Source organism: Martes martes (genome assembly GCF_963455335.1).
Source record: "Martes martes genome assembly, chromosome: 1".
Classification (NCBI taxonomy): Eukaryota; Metazoa; Chordata; class Mammalia; order Carnivora; family Mustelidae; genus Martes; species Martes martes.
The window spans coordinates 203,714,908-203,735,992 of NC_137888.1; the positions used below are offsets into that span (position 1 = coordinate 203,714,908).

Genomic DNA, 21,085 nt, shown 5'->3' on the forward strand with positions numbered 1-21,085 from the left:
GGGAAGAATCTGTCGGACCCGCTGGAGTTCTAATCCCTGCCTCGACCGGCTCAACTTTTTCATTTGTCAGAGAGTGACAGACACGGAAACTCGCGTTCTCCGAATTGTTCCATCTGTCATATGTATACGTCAGGTGCCTACTGTGTGCGCTAAAAACTAGAAGGGGCCCCTGGCCTCTCTGGGCTCTCAGTCTAACAGAAAAGGCTACTCAGGACGATCAGGGGTCTGGGTGCAGATAAAATACAGAACGCCCAGTTAAATGTGAATTTCGGATACACAATAAATAAGGTTTTGGTGTAACTATGTCCCATGTAATATTTGGGACATCCTAAAAGTGTATTCGTTTGTCTGAAATTCATTCATACAGTGAGAGGGCTGTACTTTTATGTGCTAAACTTGGAAGCTCTATGGGTCCTCTCTGAGGAGGTTACGTCCTGAGGGGAGCAGGGGTTAACTGGACGGAGAGGGCGTGAGGAGTGCACATGCTAAGGCCCTGAGGCAGGACGTGCTTTATTTATTAATTTGTATTCTAGCTGTGAAGTTATTGCTACCTGGAATCTCCCCCAACCAGGCCCGCCCCCTCCCACGTCCTGCCCTAGTCAAATCACGCCCAACGCAAGATTCCAAACCGCGCCTTTGTAGATGGGGAAAACTAAGGCTGGAAGGCGGAGAATCCAGGCCCGGGACGGGCGGGGACGAGACCCAGAATTCGACGCGGGCGGGGACACATCCTTGGTGACTGCATCTTCGATGCGGGCGGAGACGAGCACCAGAAAGCGAAGTGGGCGGGCGAGAACGGAATCTAGAAAACAACACGGGCGGAGTCGAGAACCCAAGAACGACGTGCGCGGGGACGAGAAGGAGAATCGAGGTTCCGCGCGGGCGGAGACGAGAAGCAGCGCTCGGGCACGCGGGGACGGCGGCCGGCGCGGGCGGGCGCGGCCTTTGTCTCCACCTCCAGCTCGCTCCGCGGCTGCACCGGCCCGATGAGACCGCGGCCCCCAGGTGCTCGGGCCGCCCGCAGCCCCTGACCTGGCCTGCGCTCGCCATGGCCGAAGCCACCTCCAGCGCCGGGGGCACGTCCCTGGAGGGCGAGCGTGGCAAGAGGCCCCCGCCTGAGGGCGAGCCTGCAGCCCCGGCGTCTGGAGTTCTGGGTATGTGTGCGGCGGCTGGATCTGACAGGATTGCAGGTGCCTGTGGTGCGCGCGGCGGCTGGACGCGGAGTGGGATTGGGCTCAGGCGTCCCGGGCCTGGAGTCCAGTCGAAGGGCCGGCTTCTCCCGGCACTGCGGCTGCGGCGGGGCCAGCGCGGCTGGGACGGTACAGGGGGCGGGGGTCCCAGCGCAGAGACTTGGACACGCCCCTCCGAGAGCCCCGGCTCGGGGCTGAGCTCAGTCACCCCTTTGGGTTACCGGATCGCAGCCCGGCAGGGATGCGCGTGAGAGAGCCTCTCCGCAGAGGATACGGAATCATACGGTCCCGGGTTCGAATCCCAACTCGCCTGTGTGACCTTGGGTGCGTGACTTAAACGCCCTGGTCCTCAGTTTCCTCACCTGTGAAATGGGGGTAAGAACCGCGCCCAGCTATGAGGACGCGCTGACATGATGTGGTGAAGCGCTCGCTCGCTCTCGCTCGGGGCTGCTAGTGAGCGCCCCATCGATTGTGGGTTTGGAGGCGGAGCTGGGCCTCAAGAATGAGTAAGATTTGTAAGGGAGGACCTGGGGGAAGGGCATTCCTGGAGGAGGGCCTGGCTGGTGCAAGGACGTGGAGGGAAGGAAACAAGCTGAGGCCAAACCTTGCAGGTCCCTAGATACCAGACTCAGTTCAGAGGAGCCGTGGCGAGTGTGCCTGCGAGCAGGGGTTAGGACTGGAGGGACTACATTAGAGGCTGGGGTCTTGGTCTGGGAGCAGCCTGACCTGGGCCCTGCCCTGCCTGCCCCCTAGATAAGCTTTTTGGGAAGCGGCTCCTGCAGGCTGGTCGCTACCTGGTATCTCACAAGGCGTGGATGAAGACAGTGCCTACGGAGAACTGCGACGTGCTGATGACCTTTCCAGGTACCTGTGCCCGCCGCCTGCCCAGTGCCCAGATGGGCTCCCTTGAGCTGGGCTCCCCTGAGTAGGAGTCTGTAAGAGGCCTCGGACCTCTTGTGGCAAGGGCCATTAGTCCCTGTGCCCCTTGGCAGACACGACTGATGACCACACGCTGCTATGGCTGCTGAACCACATCCGCGTGGGCATCCCTGAGCTCATCGTGCAAGTCCGCCACCACCGCCACACGCGTGCCTATGCCTTCTTCGTCACCGCCACGTATGAGAGGCGAGTCTCTGTCCCTGGACTCTCGCTGACCCTGCTACCCAGCTCCCCGCCTTTCCAAGCATCAACTGTGAGGTGTAGCGCCCTGCATTTGTCCCAGGTGGCCGCCGAGTACACCATCCCTATCTCCAGGATGGTGAGCCAGGGTCTCCCCATGACCCCACCTCCGTGTCTTCCTGGCAGCCTACTTCGAGGAGCCGACGAGCTGGGTTTGCGCAAAGCGGTGAAGGCCGAGTTTGGCGGGGGCACCCGAGGCTTCTCTTGCGAGGAGGACTTCATCTATGAGAATGTGGAGAGTGAGCTGCGCTTCTTCACCTCCCAGGTGCGGCCAGCTCTGGCTCCCAGTCCGCACCCCTAGCGCTTGGGCTGCTGCTCCCTGTGCTCAAGCCCTGCCCTGTCCCCCGCAGGAACGCCAGAGCATCATCCGCTTTTGGCTGCAGAACCTACGCGCGAAGCAGGGTGAGGCACTGCACAATGTGCGCTTCCTGGAGGACCAGCCAATCAGTAAGCAGGCGGGACCAATCTCCAATCACACTTGGGGAGTTGGGTGGGGCTCTTAGAATACAACCTATCAGTGCAAGAGGGTGGAGCCTAGAGACAACGGACCAAAAAAGCTAGTGAAGAGTTGGGTGGGGCCTGGAGACATCAATCAATGTGGTGAGGGGGTGTGGCCTTAGCCTAGGGGTGGGGCTTACTCCCCGGAAGCCCTTCCAAGAGAAGCCGTTGTCTGGGTCTGGGATTAGGTAGGGGCAGGACCATGGACAGCACTCCATGCCCTGTGTGGTGAGGCCCTGGGCCTCAGTTTCCTCTCCAAGAGACCAGCTGCTGCAAGTTCACCTTCTGACGCTGGCTTTGCACCATTCCTCAGAGGTTCACAGCAGTGAACTGAGGCCAATTGGCTTTATTTTTTTTTTTTTAAAAGATTTTATTTATTTGTGTGACAGAGAGAGAGATCACAAGTAGGTGGAGAGGCAGGCAGAGAGAGAGAGAGAGAGAGAGGAGGAAGCAGGCTCCCTGCTGAGCAGAGAGCCCGATGCGGGGCTCGATCCCAGGACCCTGGGATCATGACCCGAGCTGAAGGCAGAGGCTTTAACCCACTGAGCCACCCAGGCACCCCCAATTGGCTTTATTTAAAAACGAGGTTCCACACTGGGACCCCACCCTCCCAGGTGGATTCCTGCACCCCCTCCTGCCTGTCTCTGCACCTCCGAAGTTCTGAAGGAGAACAGATATCCTGCCCACTTAGAATTCCTCCCCTGGGAAGAGCCTCTGAAGACTGAAAAGCAGGGAAAAACTGTGACTTGGGTTTTGGTCGGGGCAGGGGCTGAGGGTGGGGCTCAACTGCTCTTGTCCCCCAACAGTCCCTGAGCTGGCAGCCCGTGGAATCATCCAGCAGGTGTTCCCAGTCCACGAGCAGCGTATCCTGAACCGCCTCATGAAGTCATGGGTGCAAGCTGTGTGTGAAAACCAGCCTCTAGGTGCAGCCCCGGGTCGGGGGTGTGCGGGACTCTCAGGAAGTGGGCAGGGCTGACCGGGACCCCCCTGTGCTCCTGGCAGATGAGATCTGTGACTACTTTGGAGTGAAGATTGCCATGTACTTTGCCTGGTTGGGCTTCTACACATCAGCGATGGTATACCCAGCCGTCTTTGGCTCCGTCCTGTACACATTTACGGAGGCTGACCAGGTGCTGGGGTGGGCTGGGCTGGGGTCAGAGTGCCTGAGACACCCTCCTCCCTGGGCCAACCTGGCCAACAGCTCAGCCTTCCACCATCCCCAGACAAGCCGGGATGTATCGTGTGTGGTTTTTGCCCTCTTCAACGTGGTCTGGTCAACCCTGTTCTTGGAGGAATGGAAACGGAGGGGGGCAGAGCTGGCCTACAAGTGGGGGACGCTGGACTCACCTGGGGAAGCTGTGGAGGAACCACGACCTCAGTTCAGGGTCAGTCAGGGTGCGTGAGTCCAAGGACTCCAAGAATGAGAGGGGGAGGCAGGGGGTGGGGGGCACTGCAGGGCCAAAGACAAGGTGTAAAATAGGGCCGCAGCATCAGAGAGGGTACACCGGGTGGGGGGCTCTGCATGCCCCGAAGAAGAGGTGTGGGAAACTGCATTCGAGGGACTGGGGAAGGCAGACTGGGGGGCACCCCAAAAGCAGAGACATGATGGAGGGAAACAGAACTCAGAGGCCTTGGGAAGGCTGTGTGGGGACGGGGGCAGCCCCTCTGGCCTCACGCTGTGCCCCACCCCCACCCTCTGCCAGGGTGTCCGGCGCATTAGCCCCGTGACAAGGGCTGAGGAGTTCTACTACCCGCCCTGGAAGCGGCTGCTCTTCCAGCTGCTCGTGAGCCTCCCCTTGTGCCTCACCTGCCTGGCCTGCGTGTTCCTGCTCATGCTCGGCTGCTTCCAGCTGCAGGTGACCTCCCATCCCCAGCCCTGGCCTTGGCCCTGACCTGGCCGCCGCTGGCCCAGGACCACTCCGGGCTGCGTCCAGATGCCAGGGTGACCGGTGAACCCCCGTCCCTACAGGAGCTGGTGCTGAGCGTGAAAGGGCTGCCCCGTCTTGCCCGCTTCCTGCCCAAGGTTGTGCTGGCCCTGCTGGTCAGCGCCAGTGCTGAGGGCTATAAGAAGCTCGCCATCTGGCTCAACGACATGGGTACGCCCTGCAAGGGGAGGGCCTGCTGCCCTGGGGAGGAAGGTCCCTACTGCCCTTCAGGGCCCCCGCTGCCTTCAGGGGGCCCGGGCCGCCTCCTCACTCACCCCCTCGGCCCCCAGAGAATTACCGGCTGGAGAGCGCCTATGAGAAGCACCTCATTATCAAAGTCGTCCTGGTGAGTGGCAGCCAGAAGGCAGGCAGCGAGGGCTCTGCGTGGGGCATAGGAGGGGCTCCTGGGGACGGGGGTGGCAGAGGGACTGCCCTCCTGCTTCCTTCCCACAGTTCCAATTTGTCAACTCCTACCTGAGCCTCTTCTACATCGGCTTCTACCTCAAGGACATGGAGCGCTTGAAAGAGGTGAGACCCCAGCCCAAGGCAGTGCCCCCCACCACAGTGGCGGCCAAGGGGGGCCGGACTTGTCCACCCAAGGGGTCCACGGGCTCTCCAGCCCCTCCCCCCCCTCCTCCATCCTTCTCTCTCTGTCCGTCCGTCCGTTTGTCCATGTGTCCTCTCTCTGCCTGTCGTCCCCCCATCTGTCCGTCCACCTGTCCGTCAGTCCCTCCACAGCTCCTGCTCGTCCTGTCCCTGTCCCAGAGCCTCGAGCGGCAGCTTCGGGCGGTGCTGGTCCCGCTCGCGGCCCTGCGGTTCCGCCTGCTCCTCCTCTCCCTCCGGGGCCTCCTGCTCGTGGCCCGGGCCAAAGTATGGGCAGATGGCGAGCCCACGGGGCCTTGCCAGGGCGGGCAGTGTGGCTGTGCTTGGGGCCTCGCACTGCCTGAGCCAAGGGTGCATGTTCCAAGGGGCGGGCTCTGCTGATGGGGTGCGGATGGCAGGGGTCCCTCGAGGCCCTGGGCCCCAGCTGAGCTCCTGGGCAGTGCTCCAAGCAGGGGGACCCTGAGCCCCAGCAGGGTGGAAACGTGCATTGCAACCCCAGGAGGTTGGCTCGGAGCACTGCGGCCTGCTGGGCTCCAGTTGGTGGGAGAGGCTGCAGAGGTTGCTGCTGGGGCCGCCATGTCCAGGGACCTCATTAAATGGGGTGGAGGCAGCAATTGGGTTCGGGGCATGTGTCTGGCAACTTGCTCCTGGAGGGCGGCTCTCTAGTCCCTGCAGCCTGCCCCCGGTGCCCCGGGCCCTGCCTGCGCCCCACGTGGCCTCTCTCCTCCCCCTTCCTGCCCCCAGATGCTGGCCACTCTGCTGATCACCCGCCAGTTCCTCCAGAACGTGCGCGAGGTCCTGCAGCCGCACCTGTACCGGCGGCTGGGCCGCGGCGAGCTCGGCCTGCAGGCAGCCTGGGAGCTGGCCCGTGCCCTGCTCGGCCTGCTGAGCCTCCAGCGCCCCGCACCCCGTCGTCTTGAACCCCAGGCTGAAGAGGGGGGCGGCGGTGCTGGTGGCGGGGGCCGTAGGTGTCTCAGTGGGGGCTGCGGGGCCCCCGAGGAGGAGGAGGAGGCACCAGTGGAGCGGAGGCCCGCAGGGGAAGGTGGGGAGGTGGGGGATGGGTCTCGGGGGGGCAAGGAGGACGAGGACGAGGAGGAGGAGGAAGAGGAGGATGAGGAAGATGACGAGGAGGAGGGCGAGGAGAGCAGCCTCCTGGACTGCGGGCTCCGGCTGAAGAAAGTCAGCTTTGCTGAACGAGGGGCCGGGCGGCGGCGGCCTGGCCCAGAGGCCCTCCTGGAGGAGGGGAGCCCCACTATGGTAGAGAAGGGGCTGGAGCCGGGAGTATTCACGCTGGCCGAAGAAGACGATGAGGCTGAAGGGGCTCCCAGCAGTCCTGAGCGGGAGCCCCCGGCCGTCCTGCTCCGCCGGGCTGGGGGCGAGGGCCGTGACCAGGGGCCAGATGGGGGCCCAGACCCAGAGCCTGGCTCAGGTGACTCAGGCCGGAGGCAGCGGCGGCAGAATCGGTCGTCTTGGATTGACCCACCCGAGGAGGAGCACTCACCCCAGCTCACCCAGGCCGAGCTTGAGAGCTGTATGAAGAAGTACGAGGTGAGGAGGGTGCATCTGAGGCCCAAGGCCTGGCCCGTGGCGGGGGGGGGGGCAGGGCACGTGGTCTGAGGGGTGACCTAGGGGGCATGATAAAATGGGGCCCTCGATGTGGTTGGGAACTTGCTGGATGGGGAGCTCTGGGTCCCTTCAGGAGAATTGGAGGGTGGGAGGTGGGCTTGAGAGAAGGCAGTCGGAGGTAGGAGGCATCTGGGTCTGAGGGAGGGGGACCAAGGCCACACCCAGGCACCCGCCTGCAGGACACCTTCCAGGACTACCAGGAGATGTTCGTGCAGTTCGGCTACGTCGTCCTCTTCTCATCTGCCTTCCCCCTGGCTGCTCTGTGCGCCCTGGTCAACAACCTCATCGAGATCCGGAGCGACGCCCTCAAGCTGTGCACAGGGCTGCAGCGGCCCTTCGGGCAAAGGGTGGAGAGCATCGGCCAGTGGCAGGTGTGGGGAGTGCTGGAGCCCAGGCCTTGAGGGAGTCCGAGGGCGGGGGTTGCTGGGGAGAAGCAGGAGGCCCAGGCAGGGTGGCCGGACCCCACCTGAGCCCCACTCCCTGCCCTGCCCCACTCCCGGTGTTCCCCTGCAGAAGGTGATGGAGGCCATGGGCGTCCTGGCCATCGTGGTCAACTGCTACCTGATTGGCCAGTGTGGGCAGCTGCAGCGCCTCTTCCCCTGGCTCAGCCCGGAGGCGGCCATCGTGTCCGTGGTGGTGCTTGAGGTGGGGCTGGTGGCTGGGTGGAGGAGCTGGGGGGCAGCAGGGCGTCCCCGAGCCTGCAGCCTCCCCCTCTGTTGCCTCAGCACTTTGCCCTGCTCCTCAAGTATCTCATCCACGTGGCCATCCCCGACATCCCAGGCTGGGTGGCCGAGGAGATGGCCAAGCTTGAGTACCAGCGCCGGGAGGCCTTCAAGGTACGTGGGTGTGGGACCGGGCTGGGTTGCTGCCGGCTCTCAGCGGGGCTTTTTGGCCTTGCCGGGCTGGCCTTGCCGGGCTGGCCGCCAGCTGCCAGCCGCTGAGCTGAAGGGGAAGAGGGGCGGAGCCCCAGGGAATAATGAGCATGCCGCCGGGGCCGCTCCATCCCCGGGATCCCTGGTGGCATCCAGCACCGGGCTGGCACTTGTGAACCCTTAGTCATCGCCAGCTCGCCGGCAGTGCCCTGTTTGGAGCCAGGGACAAAGGCTAATGCTTCCTAGAAGCCCAGCTTCTGCCACATTCCCCAGAAAGCTGCAGAGTGGGCCAAGGAGCTCACCAGCGCCAGGCGGCGCTCTCCTCGGTCATGGAAACGTTCTGTGTCTGCGCTGTGGCTCCTTGCTCCGGGCGGGTGTTGGCCACTTGAGATGGGGCTGGTACAACCGAGAGACAGAAGTCTTATTTTATTTCATTTTAATTACTTAAATTGGCATTGACAAAGCCACGTGTGGCTCCTGGACTGGCCAGGGCGGACTCTGGTATGCGTCAGTCATGACTCGATCTGTCACTGGTTCTCCAGAAAGTGGAGAACTGTTGAGGCCCAAGATGTGTTTACATTCTCCCAGTTCTTAAGACAGTGCCCTCACACATGGCTGGGAACAGAGTTGGTGGCCGGTAATGTCCCCGTTCTCTTCTCAGTTCTCAGAAAGCATTGACATGGATCCAGGAATGCAGTTGGTGCCTAATAAGTGGTTAGATGTCTCCCTACTTTCTCAGAGAGCCCCCGGCTGGGCCCAAGGTTGCGGCTGGTGCCCAATATGTGTTTGGACCTCTCCCCACTCCTGCAGAGAGCACCCGCGGGGGCCTGGAGCCTCAGCTGGCTCCGGCTCACACACCTTCTCTACCCAGTCCCCATAATGGCTCTGCTCTGCCCGCAGAGACACGAACGCCAGGCCCAGCACCGCTACCAGCAGCAGCAGCGGCGGAGGAGGGAGGAGGAGGAGCGCCAGCGCCATGCAGAGCACCATGCCCGGCGAGAGCGTGATGCTGGCGGCCGGGAGGAGGCCCGGCCCGAAGGCTCTGGCCTGGACCCCGCTGCCCCTGAGAAGGCCTCCACCAAGGCCAAGGGCAGCGGGGCGGGTGGCCACGGGCAAGAGCGGCCCAAGCGCCCGGGGTCCTTGCTGGCACCCAACAACGTCATGAAGCTGAAGCAGATCATCCCGCTGCAAGGCAAGTTCCTGTCGTCTGGGGTGACATCCTCACTGGCCAGTGCGGGGGCCGGCCCTGCCGCCCGGCCACCCCCTGCCCAGTCACCCACGGGGAGCGACACCCGCCTGCCAGCCTTCCTCAGCTTCAAGTTCCTCAAGTCGCCTGAGACCCGGCGGGACCCAGAGCGCAGCCACTCACCGCCCAAGGCCTTCCACGCTGGCAAGCTCTTCCCTTTCGGCGGGGCCCGGGCTGACACCGGGTCCAACGGGGCAGGTGGGCAGGCCCGGCTGGACGGGACCCCCGGCGGCGGCGGTGGCGGCGGAGGCCGAGCCCAGCGGAGTGGGCTGGCAGACGAGGCTGCGGCTGAGGAGCCGGACGCCCCCCGGCCTGAAGAGGAAGGCTCAGGTCACAAGCTTTAACTCGGGGGTGGGGACTCTGGGCCGGGCTTTGCGGGAAGGGATGGGGTGGCCAGGCCTGGGGAGAGGGGCTGAAGGGGACAGAGGAGGCCCGGTCTCTGGTACCGGTTGGGAGCCTGGGTATGTGGTACGTGGAGCCTCTCAAGTCAAAGCCTGCTCAGTGTCTCCAGGTCCCTGACAGCCAGAGCCCTCTGGCCCCGTGCCCCTCCCAGGGCACCCTGCCCACCGTGCTCCGGGGCCAGGAGAGGAGATGAAAGGGGCTTCTTCACCACCTGGCCCAGCCTCCTCTCCTGCCCCTATGAGACCCCCATACCCAGCTCACTCTGGGGGGGCAACTGGACCCCCCCCGGCCTCTATGCAAGTCCTCACCCTGCAGCCCAGCTGTTCAAGGAGGCCTTCCTTGGAGGTGGGGGCTGGAGCTGCCCCCTTGGGGAGCTCGGGGTGCTCGGCCACAGGCTGCACCCATATCCATGCTGAGCAGAGGTGCCAGCCTCACGCCCCCCATCCCCACCTTGCGGGTCCCCACCCCAGCCCCACCCAGCCCCAGGCTCCAGCAGCTCATCCCCCAGGGAGCCCAAGAGGTGGCAGCTGCAGCACCAGGGACGCAGGTCAGAAATCAGAGGGACTTCCTCAGACTGTCCTCTCCCCATGATGGGGAGGGGCCCAGTGCCCAGAGGCAGGGGATGCACCCGAAGACGCCCACCCCTTGTCACTGATCAGAAGCAATAAGGCCCTCGATGTGCCTGGAAGCCCGGGAGGGAGCGCGGGCAGGGTCTGAGCGGGGTCCGGCGGCGGGGGCGGCACCCCCCCGGAACGGCCCCTCTCGCCTCCGCAGGGACAGCGCTGGCCCCCGTGGGCGCCCCTGCCCTCCGCACCCGCCGCAGCCGGAGCCCCGCGCCACCGCCAACGCCGCTGCCCCGGCCCCCGACGCCGCCCGCAGGCTGCTGGCAGTGGGACGGGCCATGGGGCTGCGGGGGCGAGGGCGCCGCCCCCCGCCAGGCCCCCGCCCCCGTCGCCGCCGAGTGCCCGCCCTGCGCCCTCGCCGGGCCCCCGCCCGCCCCGCAGCCCCTGCCGGGGGACGCCAGCTTCTACAGCCTCCCGCCCCCGCCGCCCACCTCCGAGCCCACCGAGCCCCCGGCGCCCTCGCCCAGCCCCAGCCCCAGTCCCCAGGCCGTGTGCTGGCCCAGCGGCTGGCATTAGCTCCACCCGCCCGCCCTGCCTTCCTGTTCTCATATGCAATATCAGTCCGTGGACCGGGGCGGCGGCCGCCACCCAGAAAACGCGCTTCGGCCCGACGGCCCCCAGTATCGGCTGCTCTCCTGGGGCAGGGCTGGGGGCCGGGCCCCCCCATCTGCCGTTTTCCTTTCGACCCGGATGGGGAAAACGAAAGGAAACCCCAAAAAACCAACAGAAAACACACAGAATAGGCGATTATTTATTTGTTTTTAATTTATTTTGTCATATTTTTGTAAAACGGCAGAAATGCAATAAAAAGTATATTTCAACAGTGCCCGAGGACAGAGCAGTGGAAGGGGGATCGAGGGGGCCCAGTGACTTGTAGTTGGTGCTGGCTTTTGGGGGACCTAGCAGGCCTAGGGTGGGTGCCCCTCCCATCCTCTGACCCTTAGGGGCCTCCTCCTAAGAACTGGGTCTTGAGGCCACAGATGGAAAACTCCAGACCGCACCAACTCTGAGTCGGCCCAGATTTGGGGGCCAACTCCAGGCCTGGGGCCCCTGGGAGGAGCCACAGAGCCTCAGGCCCTGGCTTCAGCCTCCCAGACAAAGGAAGAAATCTCCAAGTGTTGAAAAGATGCAGCAGTTTGGGTGCGGGGCCTGGCTCCTGAATTGGCTTTGGCCCTGCAGGGTGATTGAGGTGACAGTCCTCTTGGCCTGACTTTCTGGCATAACTGTCCCCCCCACCCCACCCCGCCCAGGCTGCCATCTGAAGAGTCACACGCGGTGGAAAAAACTTGGGGTATGAAAATCAGAAGGCACCCGGCGCTGGAGTCTGGATGTTGAGGGGATGGCACTTTCAGGGATGACACTGGGGAGTGGCTGGGATGACCCGCTGTGGGACCGCTATCAGACCCGAGTTGCTGGGACTCCGCTGGGACTCCCTGTTGTGTGGTCAGGAGTGGGACGCAACCCCTCCCCCCCTTCAAGCACATCCACAGCCAAAGGCTCAGAGGCTGATAGGCCCAGCCCCGTGGCTGGAGGAGCCCAGGGGAGCCAGTGCGAGGAAGGGGCACTTCGGAGGGCTGTGAAAGAGAAACGAGGGTTCACTGGAGGCAGGAGAGCAGCCTGTGCAAAGGCACAGAGGTGTGGGAAGGCTGAGTTTGGTGTCTGAAGGAGCAGAGGAATAAGGGGGCAGGCCTAAAGGCAGGAGAGGTGGACAAAGGCTGGCTCTCGGGAGACCTCAGTGGGCCCTGGCCATGGAACCCCTGCCTGAGCCATGAATGTCCCTGACAGATAAACTCAATCCCTCAAGGGGAGACCAGGGCCAGAGAAACGAGGGCAGGGGTGCCACCTGCTCCCTGCTTCCACTGTCCTGTGGCCTTTGAAGCTGACTGTACTAATCATCAGCGACATCACATGCCTGCCGAGGGGCAGACCAGCCTCTGGGACTGAGGATTCCAAAGCATCCGAGAGCCTCTGGGGACTCAGCCCACCACAGCACCATGACGTCAGCTTGTATTTCGTGAGCATCTGCCTTGTGACCACAGGGACTCAACACAGGTGTAAATGCCACCCACAGCTGGGAGGAAAAGCCCCTTGGCCCCACAGCACAGTTAGGTGGTGAATGACACAGAACTTTCCACCCTGGGAGGTGCTGGGTGGCCCAGGCGAGAGCAGTCTTGCTCAGGCAGGGAGCTCCACAGTGATAATCTGGGGTTGGCGCCCCCTAAGGCCTGGTGTTCCTTCCAGCTCTATGGCCCAACCCCCTAGATCCCCCAAAGCCACAGCACTCAGCTCCCAGACCATGGCCCCCACTTGGGGCTGGTGCGGGGGGAGCAGTGTTCCCCCTGACCCCAGGCCCAGTGTCTGTCTGAAGGCGCAAACCTTCTGCCTGGAGCCTGAATGCCCCCTACGTCTCCAAACTTGGGCCCAAACCCAGCCTAGCTGACAGCCCACAAGTGGCTGTGTAACTCGCTGAACAAGAGCCCCTAGGCCGGGTGTTCCTTGCAGCTCCACGTGCCTGTCTCTGAACCAGAGGCACTTGAGGCCGGGCCACCTGGGCTGTCTCCATGGGGGCTGGTGGGCATGCCACCCTGACCCAAGGCATCCAGGGCGTGGGGTTGACCACAGCTATGTCCTTGGCGACATGGACCATCTCAGGGGTGTCCTGGTCCTCCGGGACACCTTGACAGGTGAGGCATGGGGGTGGGTCCGGGCAGGTCTTGGCTCTGAGTGAGGTGGCCACAGCAAGCCCAGGAGAGAATCCAGTGGGTCGCGGGGCCCTGGCACGTGGGGGGCCCTTCTTGGCTCTTCTTGGTGATGACGAGACGACTCTCAGTAGCTCCGTCCTCTGGGGCTGAGGCACTCGGAGCAAAGACGCGAGGTCGAGTAGGAAAGATCCTTTTATTGGGGTGACACGGAGCGCGCACTAGTCCATGATAAAATGACTTAAGAGAAAGATCCGGAAATGCCGACTTCTCCCCCTGGCACACATTTCAGAGCAAAGCCTGGGCACAGAATAGGTCCCAGCCGAGTCTTCAAGGCCCGGACTGGACAGTAGGAGTGGGGAGAAGGGCTCCCACCCATGCTGCCAGGCTACAGCAGGGCCCCGGCTCTAGACCCGTGCAGACACGCTCTGGTTTTTCCGGAGGAGAACTGGGGTGGAGGGGGTTGGGAGGAGGAAGGGGAATCTGGGGGGGTTGTGAATAACAATGTTTTTTAAAAAGCATCTACCAACATCACACTACTGGGTCTGACGTCCCCTTTTCCCATCGCTTGGTACATTTTACAGCATAAATAAAAACTCAGGAAAATAAATACATCGGCTCCTGTGAGGCTGGAAGTGGTGTGGATGGTCGGGTGTGGGGTGGGCGGTGGGGGCAGGGCAGGGGCGCTTACACAAGGCGGGCGGGCGAGGAGCAGACAAGACAGGAGGCGCCTGTGGGGGAGTGAGAGTCTTAAGTGTCCTCGTGCATGTCCGGGCTGTCGGTCCGTGCGACCTTGCGGGGGGGCGCCGAGCTCTCACCCTCAAGGTCCACTTGCTCCTGGTCTCTCTTCTTGGCGGCATTCTGTGAGGAAGGGGAAGGAGAGGGGGTGTCAGTCTTCGCTTGGGTGAGCCCCATAAATCCTGTCGCTGGGCCTGGAGTGGGACAGTCAACCCGGGGCCCCCCTGCCTGCCAGACCTCCCGGGCTCAGCCACAGTCTTTGGGGCCACCGGCCTGAGACTGCCAGGCATTTCCTGGGCCCCGTGAGGAGTCTCCACTGCTGGCAACGACCCACACAGTCCAAAATGCCTGGAGAAGAAAGCTGCCCTGCTGGGGCTGGGGGGGGGGGTGGTGGTAAAAAAAGCACTCAGGAGCCACCCAGGGGGGACGTGCATTGCCAAAGAAGAGCCCGTGTTGGAAACTGCCCCCTTCCACCCGCCAGTGGGAAGCAAGGTCTGTGGGGGTGGGGCAGGAGGACAAGGAAGGCTCAGCAGTCACTTCATCATGGAGCCCCCCTCCAGCCTGGCCCAAAGCAGGTCACTGTCTGACATTCCATGTTAGGCAAAAAAACCCCAAACTGACTATGATGCCGAACATATGCACATCTCCATTCAAGAAAAAGAAAAAATGGGGGCCCCTGGGTGGCTCAGTCGGTTAAGCATCTGCCTTCGGCTCAGGTCATGATCTCAGGGTCCTGGGATCGAGCCCAGCACACAACTCTCTGCTCAGCAGGGAGCCTGCTTCTCCTTCTTCCTCTGCCCCTGCCCCCCTCATGCTGTCTCTCGCTTTCCCTCTCTCACACATAAATATGTAAAATCTTTAAAAAAGAAGAAAGACAATGAAAAAACGTCCAGTGTCAGAAAGGCAGCCTGAGGGGGGGATGGGGGTATGGCTTCTCACTGCCTCTACCCCAATCTGTATCCCCTAGAATTGTCACCATGTGGACATTCCAGCATTGAATAAAGACTCTAGGTAACAACGCGCAGGTCCACCCACCACCAAGGCCGCATGGGCAGGCTGTGGGCAGCCAAGCCTCCGTGCTCTCCGGGCCCCAGTGCCACCGGACAAGCCCTGGCCCATCTCTGAGCACCAGAACCCCACAGCCTCTGCTCAGCCACGTACTCCTCTGAAACGCTCTTCCCTCCCCTGGGGCCTGGCCAAGTCCAACTCTGCCATCAAACACCTGTTCTCCCAGCCACCTGTGTCCTTCTCCCACTCAGCACCCCCCTGCTGGCCACCACAGTCCCCACAAGTTCTAGCACCTGACCCCACATGCCTTACCTTTTTGTCCCATTGCTGATGTAAATAGCGCAAAAGGATGTTTGTCTTTTCTGTCACAATGACTGAGGAGAAAAGGCAGAGGAAGTTGCAGGCAGAGGCCTCAAGTGACCCAGCCCGCACCCAGGCCTGCACTGCCCCTCCCAGGACAGGCACTCATCCCTCCCTGGTCTCCCGCCCATCTCTGCCCTGCGTGCCCTGGCTGCGGCTCCAAGTCTGCACTCCCAAGTCTGCACGCCCAGCACAGCCTAGTGTTTCTGCTACTACCGGGGGTACACATCTACTACCGGGGGCCCAAGCCAGCTGCTACACCTGGGCCCCTGCTTTCTTGGGAGAGACCAAAGCTTCTGCCACATGTGGAAGTCCAGCCCCAGTGGGTGAATGAGACCCAGCACACGGTCCAGGCAGACCAGCAACACAGATCTATATAGCTGTGTCCCAGTGACCACAGAACCCTCCATGCAGGGTCCACGAAGCTTCTCTGTCATCATTAAAATAAAAAACCAAAACCACAATAATGCTGGGGTCCTCCTGCTCGGCAGGCTCTGCGCCTTTCTTGGCAGATCCCCCCACCTGGATGTGCCAACCTCCCTGAGCTGCATACCCAAGGCTGGGCAGGATCCCCTCCCACAGTACAGTCGTCTCGGGGTCTGTGACACAGTGCTGGCAGGGGACACCCAAACTTACGGGAGACAAAGGGGAGAGGGCTGGTGAGCAGCAGCTGAGGGCTACTGTGGACCCCCCTGGGGCTGGATGTGGATGCCAGCATTTGGGCTTCCCACTACCCCATGGCTCACCACCTGCACTGCCCTGCGGCCCTTCCCCTCAGCAGCCAGGTTGAGACAGACTGACAGAGGCCACTTACTCTGTTCAGATGGGTACTCCCGCGTGGGCAGGTAGACTGAGGGACGTCGGTTCTACAAGAGAGTTGGGAAGACATGGGTGAGGAGAGCCAGTAGGTTAACAGGGGCCCCCCCTCACCCCTCAACTGGGCACACACCCTGCAAGGAAGGTAGAACAGCATGCAAAGGTGTCGGGTGGGCCCGGGCTTAAAGACCAGCCTCTGTTCCTGGTGAGACCCCAATGGGGTGTACACATCACCCCCTTCCCCCTGGCAGCTCCCCGACCACGTCCAGTACCCGGAGCACGCACTCACCGAAGCTTTGCACACAGAGTCCGCGTGAAATCGACTAAAATTGCTTTTGTTGTAGACAGGCAGTCCTTTCAAAAAATCTGCCTAGAAGACAGGGAAGATGGTAAGTGAGACCAGGCAGTAGGCCAGGTCGCCCCTGGAGTTCCTGGGAGACTGGGCTTCCCTGTGACGTCCAGTTTCCATCTTTGTGTTCTTCTGTTAAGTTTTCCAGAACATACCTGTAAGCTGGCTACCTGATGTGCACACTGAGATGACCAGGAAAGAGTCACTAGCCCTGGGAGAAGTGAGCGTTCCCAACTGAGGCTCAGTGAGGACAGGCCATTTGGTTCAAGTCAGGAGCAAGCAGCAGGGTGGGAAGTCAGACCCGGGCCCAAACCTGCCCTCTATGCTTGCTGAATATTAAACTCCTGGCCTCGTTTCCGTTTATCCGCCTTGAGAGAGACCTGGCATGGGGAAAGACTCATCTACCCCAAAAAACCCTGTGGGCCAGAGTGACAAGAAACAGGGGTGAGGATACAGGGGCCTGGGTGAAGGGGAGAGCGTGGTCAGGACACAGGCTGCGGCTCTACAGAAACCAGAGCCCAGAGGCAACTGCGCTCCCAAGTTCGAAGAAAACTCGGAAATCCAAGTCTTCACACACCACCGCGAGGTGTTTCAAGTTGGCTGGGCTCTTTAGAAAATGCTGTGTGGACCAAAGCAAACAGGTCTGTGAACAGAGGTCCGCTCAGGGGCTGCTCCTGGGGCTCCCTGATGCAGAGGCTGCTCTGTGAAGGGAGAACGCCCTGTGCCTGGTGCGGAGCCTGGCCTCTCACGGGTAGGGCCGGATTCTCAGGCCCATGCGGCTGCCGGGAGCCAGCAACAGAATTCCCTTACAGCCCTGACTCGTTGGAAGTCCTTTTTCCCCTGACAGTCTGGTATGAGGTGGGCAAGAAAGGGAGAGGTTTCTGGAGGGGAAAGGCTCTGACTCTGGGACGTCTGAGGTGACTCTCAGCCATAAGATGGGGGCAAGAGAAGCCAATGAGAGCCATGTCCACTTTAGGAAACTGAGGCATGAGAGCCATAGAAATGCTCAGGGAGGGATGATGGCTGCGAACTTGGGGTAAGGAGTGACTCCTCACCAGAAGAAGAGGGCAATGCCGTCATCAGGTCTGGAGTAGAGCAGCTGGGAAGGGGTTCCCCACATGGCCCGCCAGGGGCTGGAGTCACCTCATACTAAAGAGGAAGTTGAGGCAGAAGGGTCACATGGTACTTGTCTGAGATCACCCAGCCCCACCAAGAAAACAAGGAAGCAGATTGAACCCAAGTTCGCCCAACCTCAGAGGCCAGGCTCTTTATGCTACATGCCATGCCAGTGCCTAAGCTTCCCTGCCTGAAAACCAAGGGCCCAGAGCCCCTGCAGGCTAGAGTAACCCTGCTTTGGGAGACCCATCCGCATACCTGAGCCCAAGCTAAGCAACCTCAGGGAAGTGGCCCTTCAGGTGCTCCTCTACCACCCTCTAGGGCAAGTGGGAACAGGTGTCCTCAACTCTGTGGGGCCCAGCCCTTCCTCTACCAGGCCCTAGCAAGACCTTGGCAGTATGGACCAGCAAGGGAACCTGGAATGTGGATGGGCCTCCCACTTCCACCCAAGAAGCAGCCGTCACATCTGGGTGCTCTGTATCTGCCCTGGAGCCAGCTCAAAGCCCCTCCAACGTGCCTCCTCCAACCCAGGACCCCTGCCCCAACTGCACCTGACTATACGGCCAGCTTCACCCACCCAGCTGGCTTTCCTCAGACTCCTACTATGTCATGGGCCCAGCACCAGGCACCAGGGCCCTGGGGTAACCCACAGTGGAGCTGCTCTTGGCCCCGGGAAGCACCCCGTACACAAAGACACAGGTGTGCATCCAAGAGCTGTGCAGGGAATGCAGAGTGACTCTGAAGACAGGGTGCTCTGAGGTGCCATGAGACCCAGGACAGCCCTGGGGAAAGACGGGGCTGATTGGGATGATCAGAAAGGGCTGCCCAGAGGTAGTGATGCAGGCACAGAGACCTGAAGGGTGAGGAGGGGCTCCTGTCCCTCCACAGGCCCAGCTCTACTTGGCTCATGCTGCCCTCCTGCCACAAACCCTGTCCGTCCCAGCTGGTGCTGGGCCATCCTCCCAGAACACTCGTCCTCTTCCCCTGTGGGAAAAAGCCACCAACCTCTCCACGTAGCTCAAAAACCCCTCAGCCCCTTTCCTCTCTCCACACCTTGGAAACCTCCGCCAGAGTCAAGCTCACACCCCAGCAAGGTCATCTGTTTACATGTCCACCTCCCTTGCTGGACTGGCTCCTCCCGGAGGGCAGAGGGCAGGGCAGGGCTGTGTCAATCCCAGACCCCTGGCAGGGCTCACATGGAGCCAGGTGGCAGAGTGGTGAGACGTGCGGAAGACCCACACCTGCCCTCAATCCTGGCTGGGCCCCTCACTGGCTGTGTGACCTGGGGGGAAGGGACCTCCTAGCCTCGAAGAAACTTCTCACAGAGCTCCCTGGAAGGCAAGCTATTAGCATCAATGCATTTGTGCTGATAAATGAATGAAGATGGTATGACCAGTACTTCCTGTCAGCTAAGCAGGAAAACAAGGCCTGAGTCACAGGGGAGAAATCCTCCCTCCAGCCAGACAAATCCTAGCCACAGCTGGGCCAGAAGCTGTCCACTGCCTCAGCAAACAGTCACTGAACAAGTATATGCCATCCCTGCACAGGCAGCCCACATGTGATCCATCCAAAGGGAGATGAAAAGATAAGGTGTGCCAAGAGAGGAGATACAAAGGGCTTCCTGAAGTCAGGAAGGGTCTTCTGAGGAGGTGATGTTCACAGGAAGAACATTCCAGGCAGAAGGAGCAGCAGGTGCAAAGGCCCTGGGTGAAAGGGACTTAAGACTGTGAGGGCATGAAAACAAGGCCAGTATGGCTGAAGCTTGCAGAGTGAGGAGTGAAGAGAGTAGAGATGAGGTCATAGAGGTGGACAGGGGCCATGGGGGCTGAGGGAGAAGGTGGGGTTTCATCTGGGTTACAAAAAGCCCCTAGAGTATCTCATATGCTAGAAAGTGGTCTTTACACTTAAATTACAAGTTCCCTCTGGTTCCGGGTGAATTACAGACTGCTGGCAGGGCAGGAAGGAGGTAAGGAGACCAGGGAGGTGGCTGGGGCAGGCATCCAGGCAGGAGCAGACAGTGCCTGGACCAAGGTGGGCAAATGTAGATGAATTCACCATGTGTTCTAGGGGCAAAGCCATCAGAACTTCTCATGGACAGGACATGGAAGATGAGAATGCAGCGATGAATCAAACCAACACCCAGGCTTAGGGACCCACATGCTAAGAACCCACTTTCTCATCTCCTTCTTCTTTTGCCTATCCCCCACCACATCTCATGAGCTATGGGCTGTGGTGGGCTGGGACCCTGGGTCCAGCGACAATGGGGTTTTGACATGCCCTGACAAAAGCTTCCATCACCCCTGCCAGTTCTGGTGAGGCCAAATAGCAGGGGATGGGGGCGGGGGGGGCTTGAGCACAATTCTGATGCCAAGTCACCAACCCACTTTACAGGGTCTGGGAGAGAACCCCAAAAAACCATTACAGTTAAATCCCAGGATGAGCAAATGGCCCAACCAGCTGGCACTATTCCCACTTAAAGCTGAGAAGCCAGCTGGGAAAAGATGCCACCAGCCCCAAGTCACCCAGCTCATCTGTTGAGCGTTCACTGTCCTAAGCCCTTCATGACATCAGTTCTCTGAATTGCCACTACCCTATCAGGTCTGGACTATTGGTACCTTCATTTAACATGGAAGGGGGCTGGGGACAGGAGAGATGAAGTTGCTATGTTCTAGGGCCGGTCGGGGCCGAAATGCTGGGGGTGGGATCAGGGCTCTGGGGGACCTGGGCAGTCTGTGATGTCGCACTTCCTTTGGCGACAAAGCCCCACATGTCACGATGTCAAGCCCCCTCCCCCGCCCCAACGCCCAAGACGCGCTCCCAAACCGTCCTGAACTGGAGACACCCAGGCCGGATAAGCCGAGAACAAGGCCCGAAATGGGGGTCTCGGGGGACCCCACCCCCGCCCCCACCCATTTCCGGGGGAGCAGCGACCCGGAAATGAATGGGTTGTCAGGGCCTGGACGCCTAGATAGGGTCAGGGGTCGGAGAGAAAGAGCCGGGGCGGGGTCAGCAGGAAGCTCACAGCAGGGTCCCGAGGTTGAAGGTTATAGGGCAGAGCGAGGGGCGGGGCGGGGCCTGAGGGGGCCGGGCAGGGAGGTGAGGGGCTTCAGGGATTACTAGAGGTGGGTGGGCCCGCGGCGCCATTTTGTCGAACGGAGGGGGAGTACGGGCCCGGCACCCTCTCTCACCATCTTCTGTCTCCTCCGTCGCTGCCTCAGCTACCGCCTCAGCCGCCGCCGCCGCCACCACAGCCGCCTTCTTAGCCGCCGCCGCACAGTAACTTCCAACCACGGCACAGCCCACACTGATGGCGCCGCCGCCCCCTGCTCATTGGCCTGCCCTCTAGCCCCGCCCCTAGAGTAGGGGCCTCTGCGCGCTCCCATTGGCCAGACCTGGCTAAGTCACGCGTCCATTGGCCAACACACCTCCTCCTTTCGTGGTCAAGTTCGGTTGATGAAGCAAAACCCCGCCCGGGAATTGGAAGCAAAGGCAGCAAAATCCGGAAGTGGGCGGGGGCCGTGCCCTCGAAGCCTCTTGGGATTTGTAGTCCACAACTCCGGGAGGTTCCGCAGGTCTCTTCTTTTTCTACTGCTTGCTTCACTTTTTAATATGGTGTCTCATGGAGTTTCCACAGCAGCCCCGGAGAGGGACCTGCCGTAACACCCCCAGCATCCTCTCCAGGGTCCTAACCTTAGGTTTCGGCATATCTAAACGGCTCTGCTCTTGCTGCTTCCTATCTTTAGATTCTCTTGTTCATATGCCCCCGTCGCTCTCCAGTCCCCTAAGGATCCAGTCCCATCCCCTTGGCCTGGAATTTTGAGACCCTCCTGCCTCT

At 61.3% G+C, this 21,085-nt stretch overlaps 2 protein-coding genes across 3 annotated transcripts; one reads left to right on the plus strand and one right to left on the minus strand.

Moving 5' to 3' along the window:
* The first annotated feature begins 866 nt into the window (after nt 1-866).
* Nucleotides 867-10,990, plus strand: ANO8 (anoctamin 8). Its single transcript, XM_080805776.1, has 18 exons — nt 867-1,154; nt 1,944-2,054; nt 2,183-2,315; nt 2,496-2,634; nt 2,720-2,816; nt 3,674-3,790; nt 3,870-3,997; nt 4,091-4,252; nt 4,571-4,723; nt 4,837-4,963; nt 5,083-5,138; nt 5,246-5,320; nt 6,140-6,943; nt 7,201-7,392; nt 7,535-7,666; nt 7,747-7,857; nt 8,794-9,469; nt 10,316-10,990. Exons 1-18 carry the CDS (start codon nt 1,049-1,051, stop codon nt 10,678-10,680), a joined length of 3,684 nt encoding a protein of 1,227 aa, XP_080661902.1. The 5' UTR covers nt 867-1,048; the 3' UTR covers nt 10,681-10,990.
* On the minus strand, nt 10,714-20,551 carry DDA1 (DET1 and DDB1 associated 1). Of its 2 annotated transcripts, XM_080805738.1 has the most exons (6): nt 20,439-20,551; nt 16,075-16,155; nt 15,784-15,835; nt 14,922-14,983; nt 13,682-13,724; nt 10,714-13,594 (listed from the first exon to the last, which is right to left on the minus strand). In XM_080805738.1, the coding sequence occupies exons 1-6, from the start codon at nt 20,439-20,441 to the stop codon at nt 13,551-13,553; spliced, it is 285 nt and encodes a 94-aa protein (XP_080661864.1). In that variant the 5' UTR covers nt 20,442-20,551; the 3' UTR covers nt 10,714-13,550. The 2 variants fall into 2 exon arrangements, with proteins under 2 accessions (XP_080661864.1, XP_080661863.1); XM_080805737.1 differs by having other exon boundaries at nt 10,714-13,724; nt 20,439-20,549.
* Between the last annotated feature and the right edge of the window lie 534 nt (nt 20,552-21,085).

What these genes read in the sequence shown, in the direction of transcription:
- ANO8 (XM_080805776.1), top strand. Translation starts at nt 1,049, where the DNA reads ATGGCCGAAGCCACCTCCAGCGCCGGGGGCACGTCCCTGGAGGGCGAG. An exon ending in CATCTGGCTCAACGACATGG is followed by an intron (nt 4,964 to 5,082) that starts GTACGCCCTGCA and finishes CTCGGCCCCCAG; the next exon opens with AGAATTACCGGCTGGAGAGC. An exon ending in GCCTGAAGAGGAAGGCTCAG is followed by an intron (nt 9,470 to 10,315) that starts GTCACAAGCTTT and finishes TCGCCTCCGCAG; the next exon opens with GGACAGCGCTGGCCCCCGTG.
- DDA1 (XM_080805737.1), bottom strand. An exon ending in GGAGTACCCATCTGAACAGA is followed by an intron (nt 14,984 to 15,783) that starts GTAAGTGGCCTC and finishes TTTTCTCCTCAG; the next exon opens with TCATTGTGACAGAAAAGACA. An exon ending in ATCAGCAATGGGACAAAAAG is followed by an intron (nt 13,725 to 14,921) that starts GTAAGGCATGTG and finishes CCTTCCTCACAG; the next exon opens with AATGCCGCCAAGAAGAGAGA.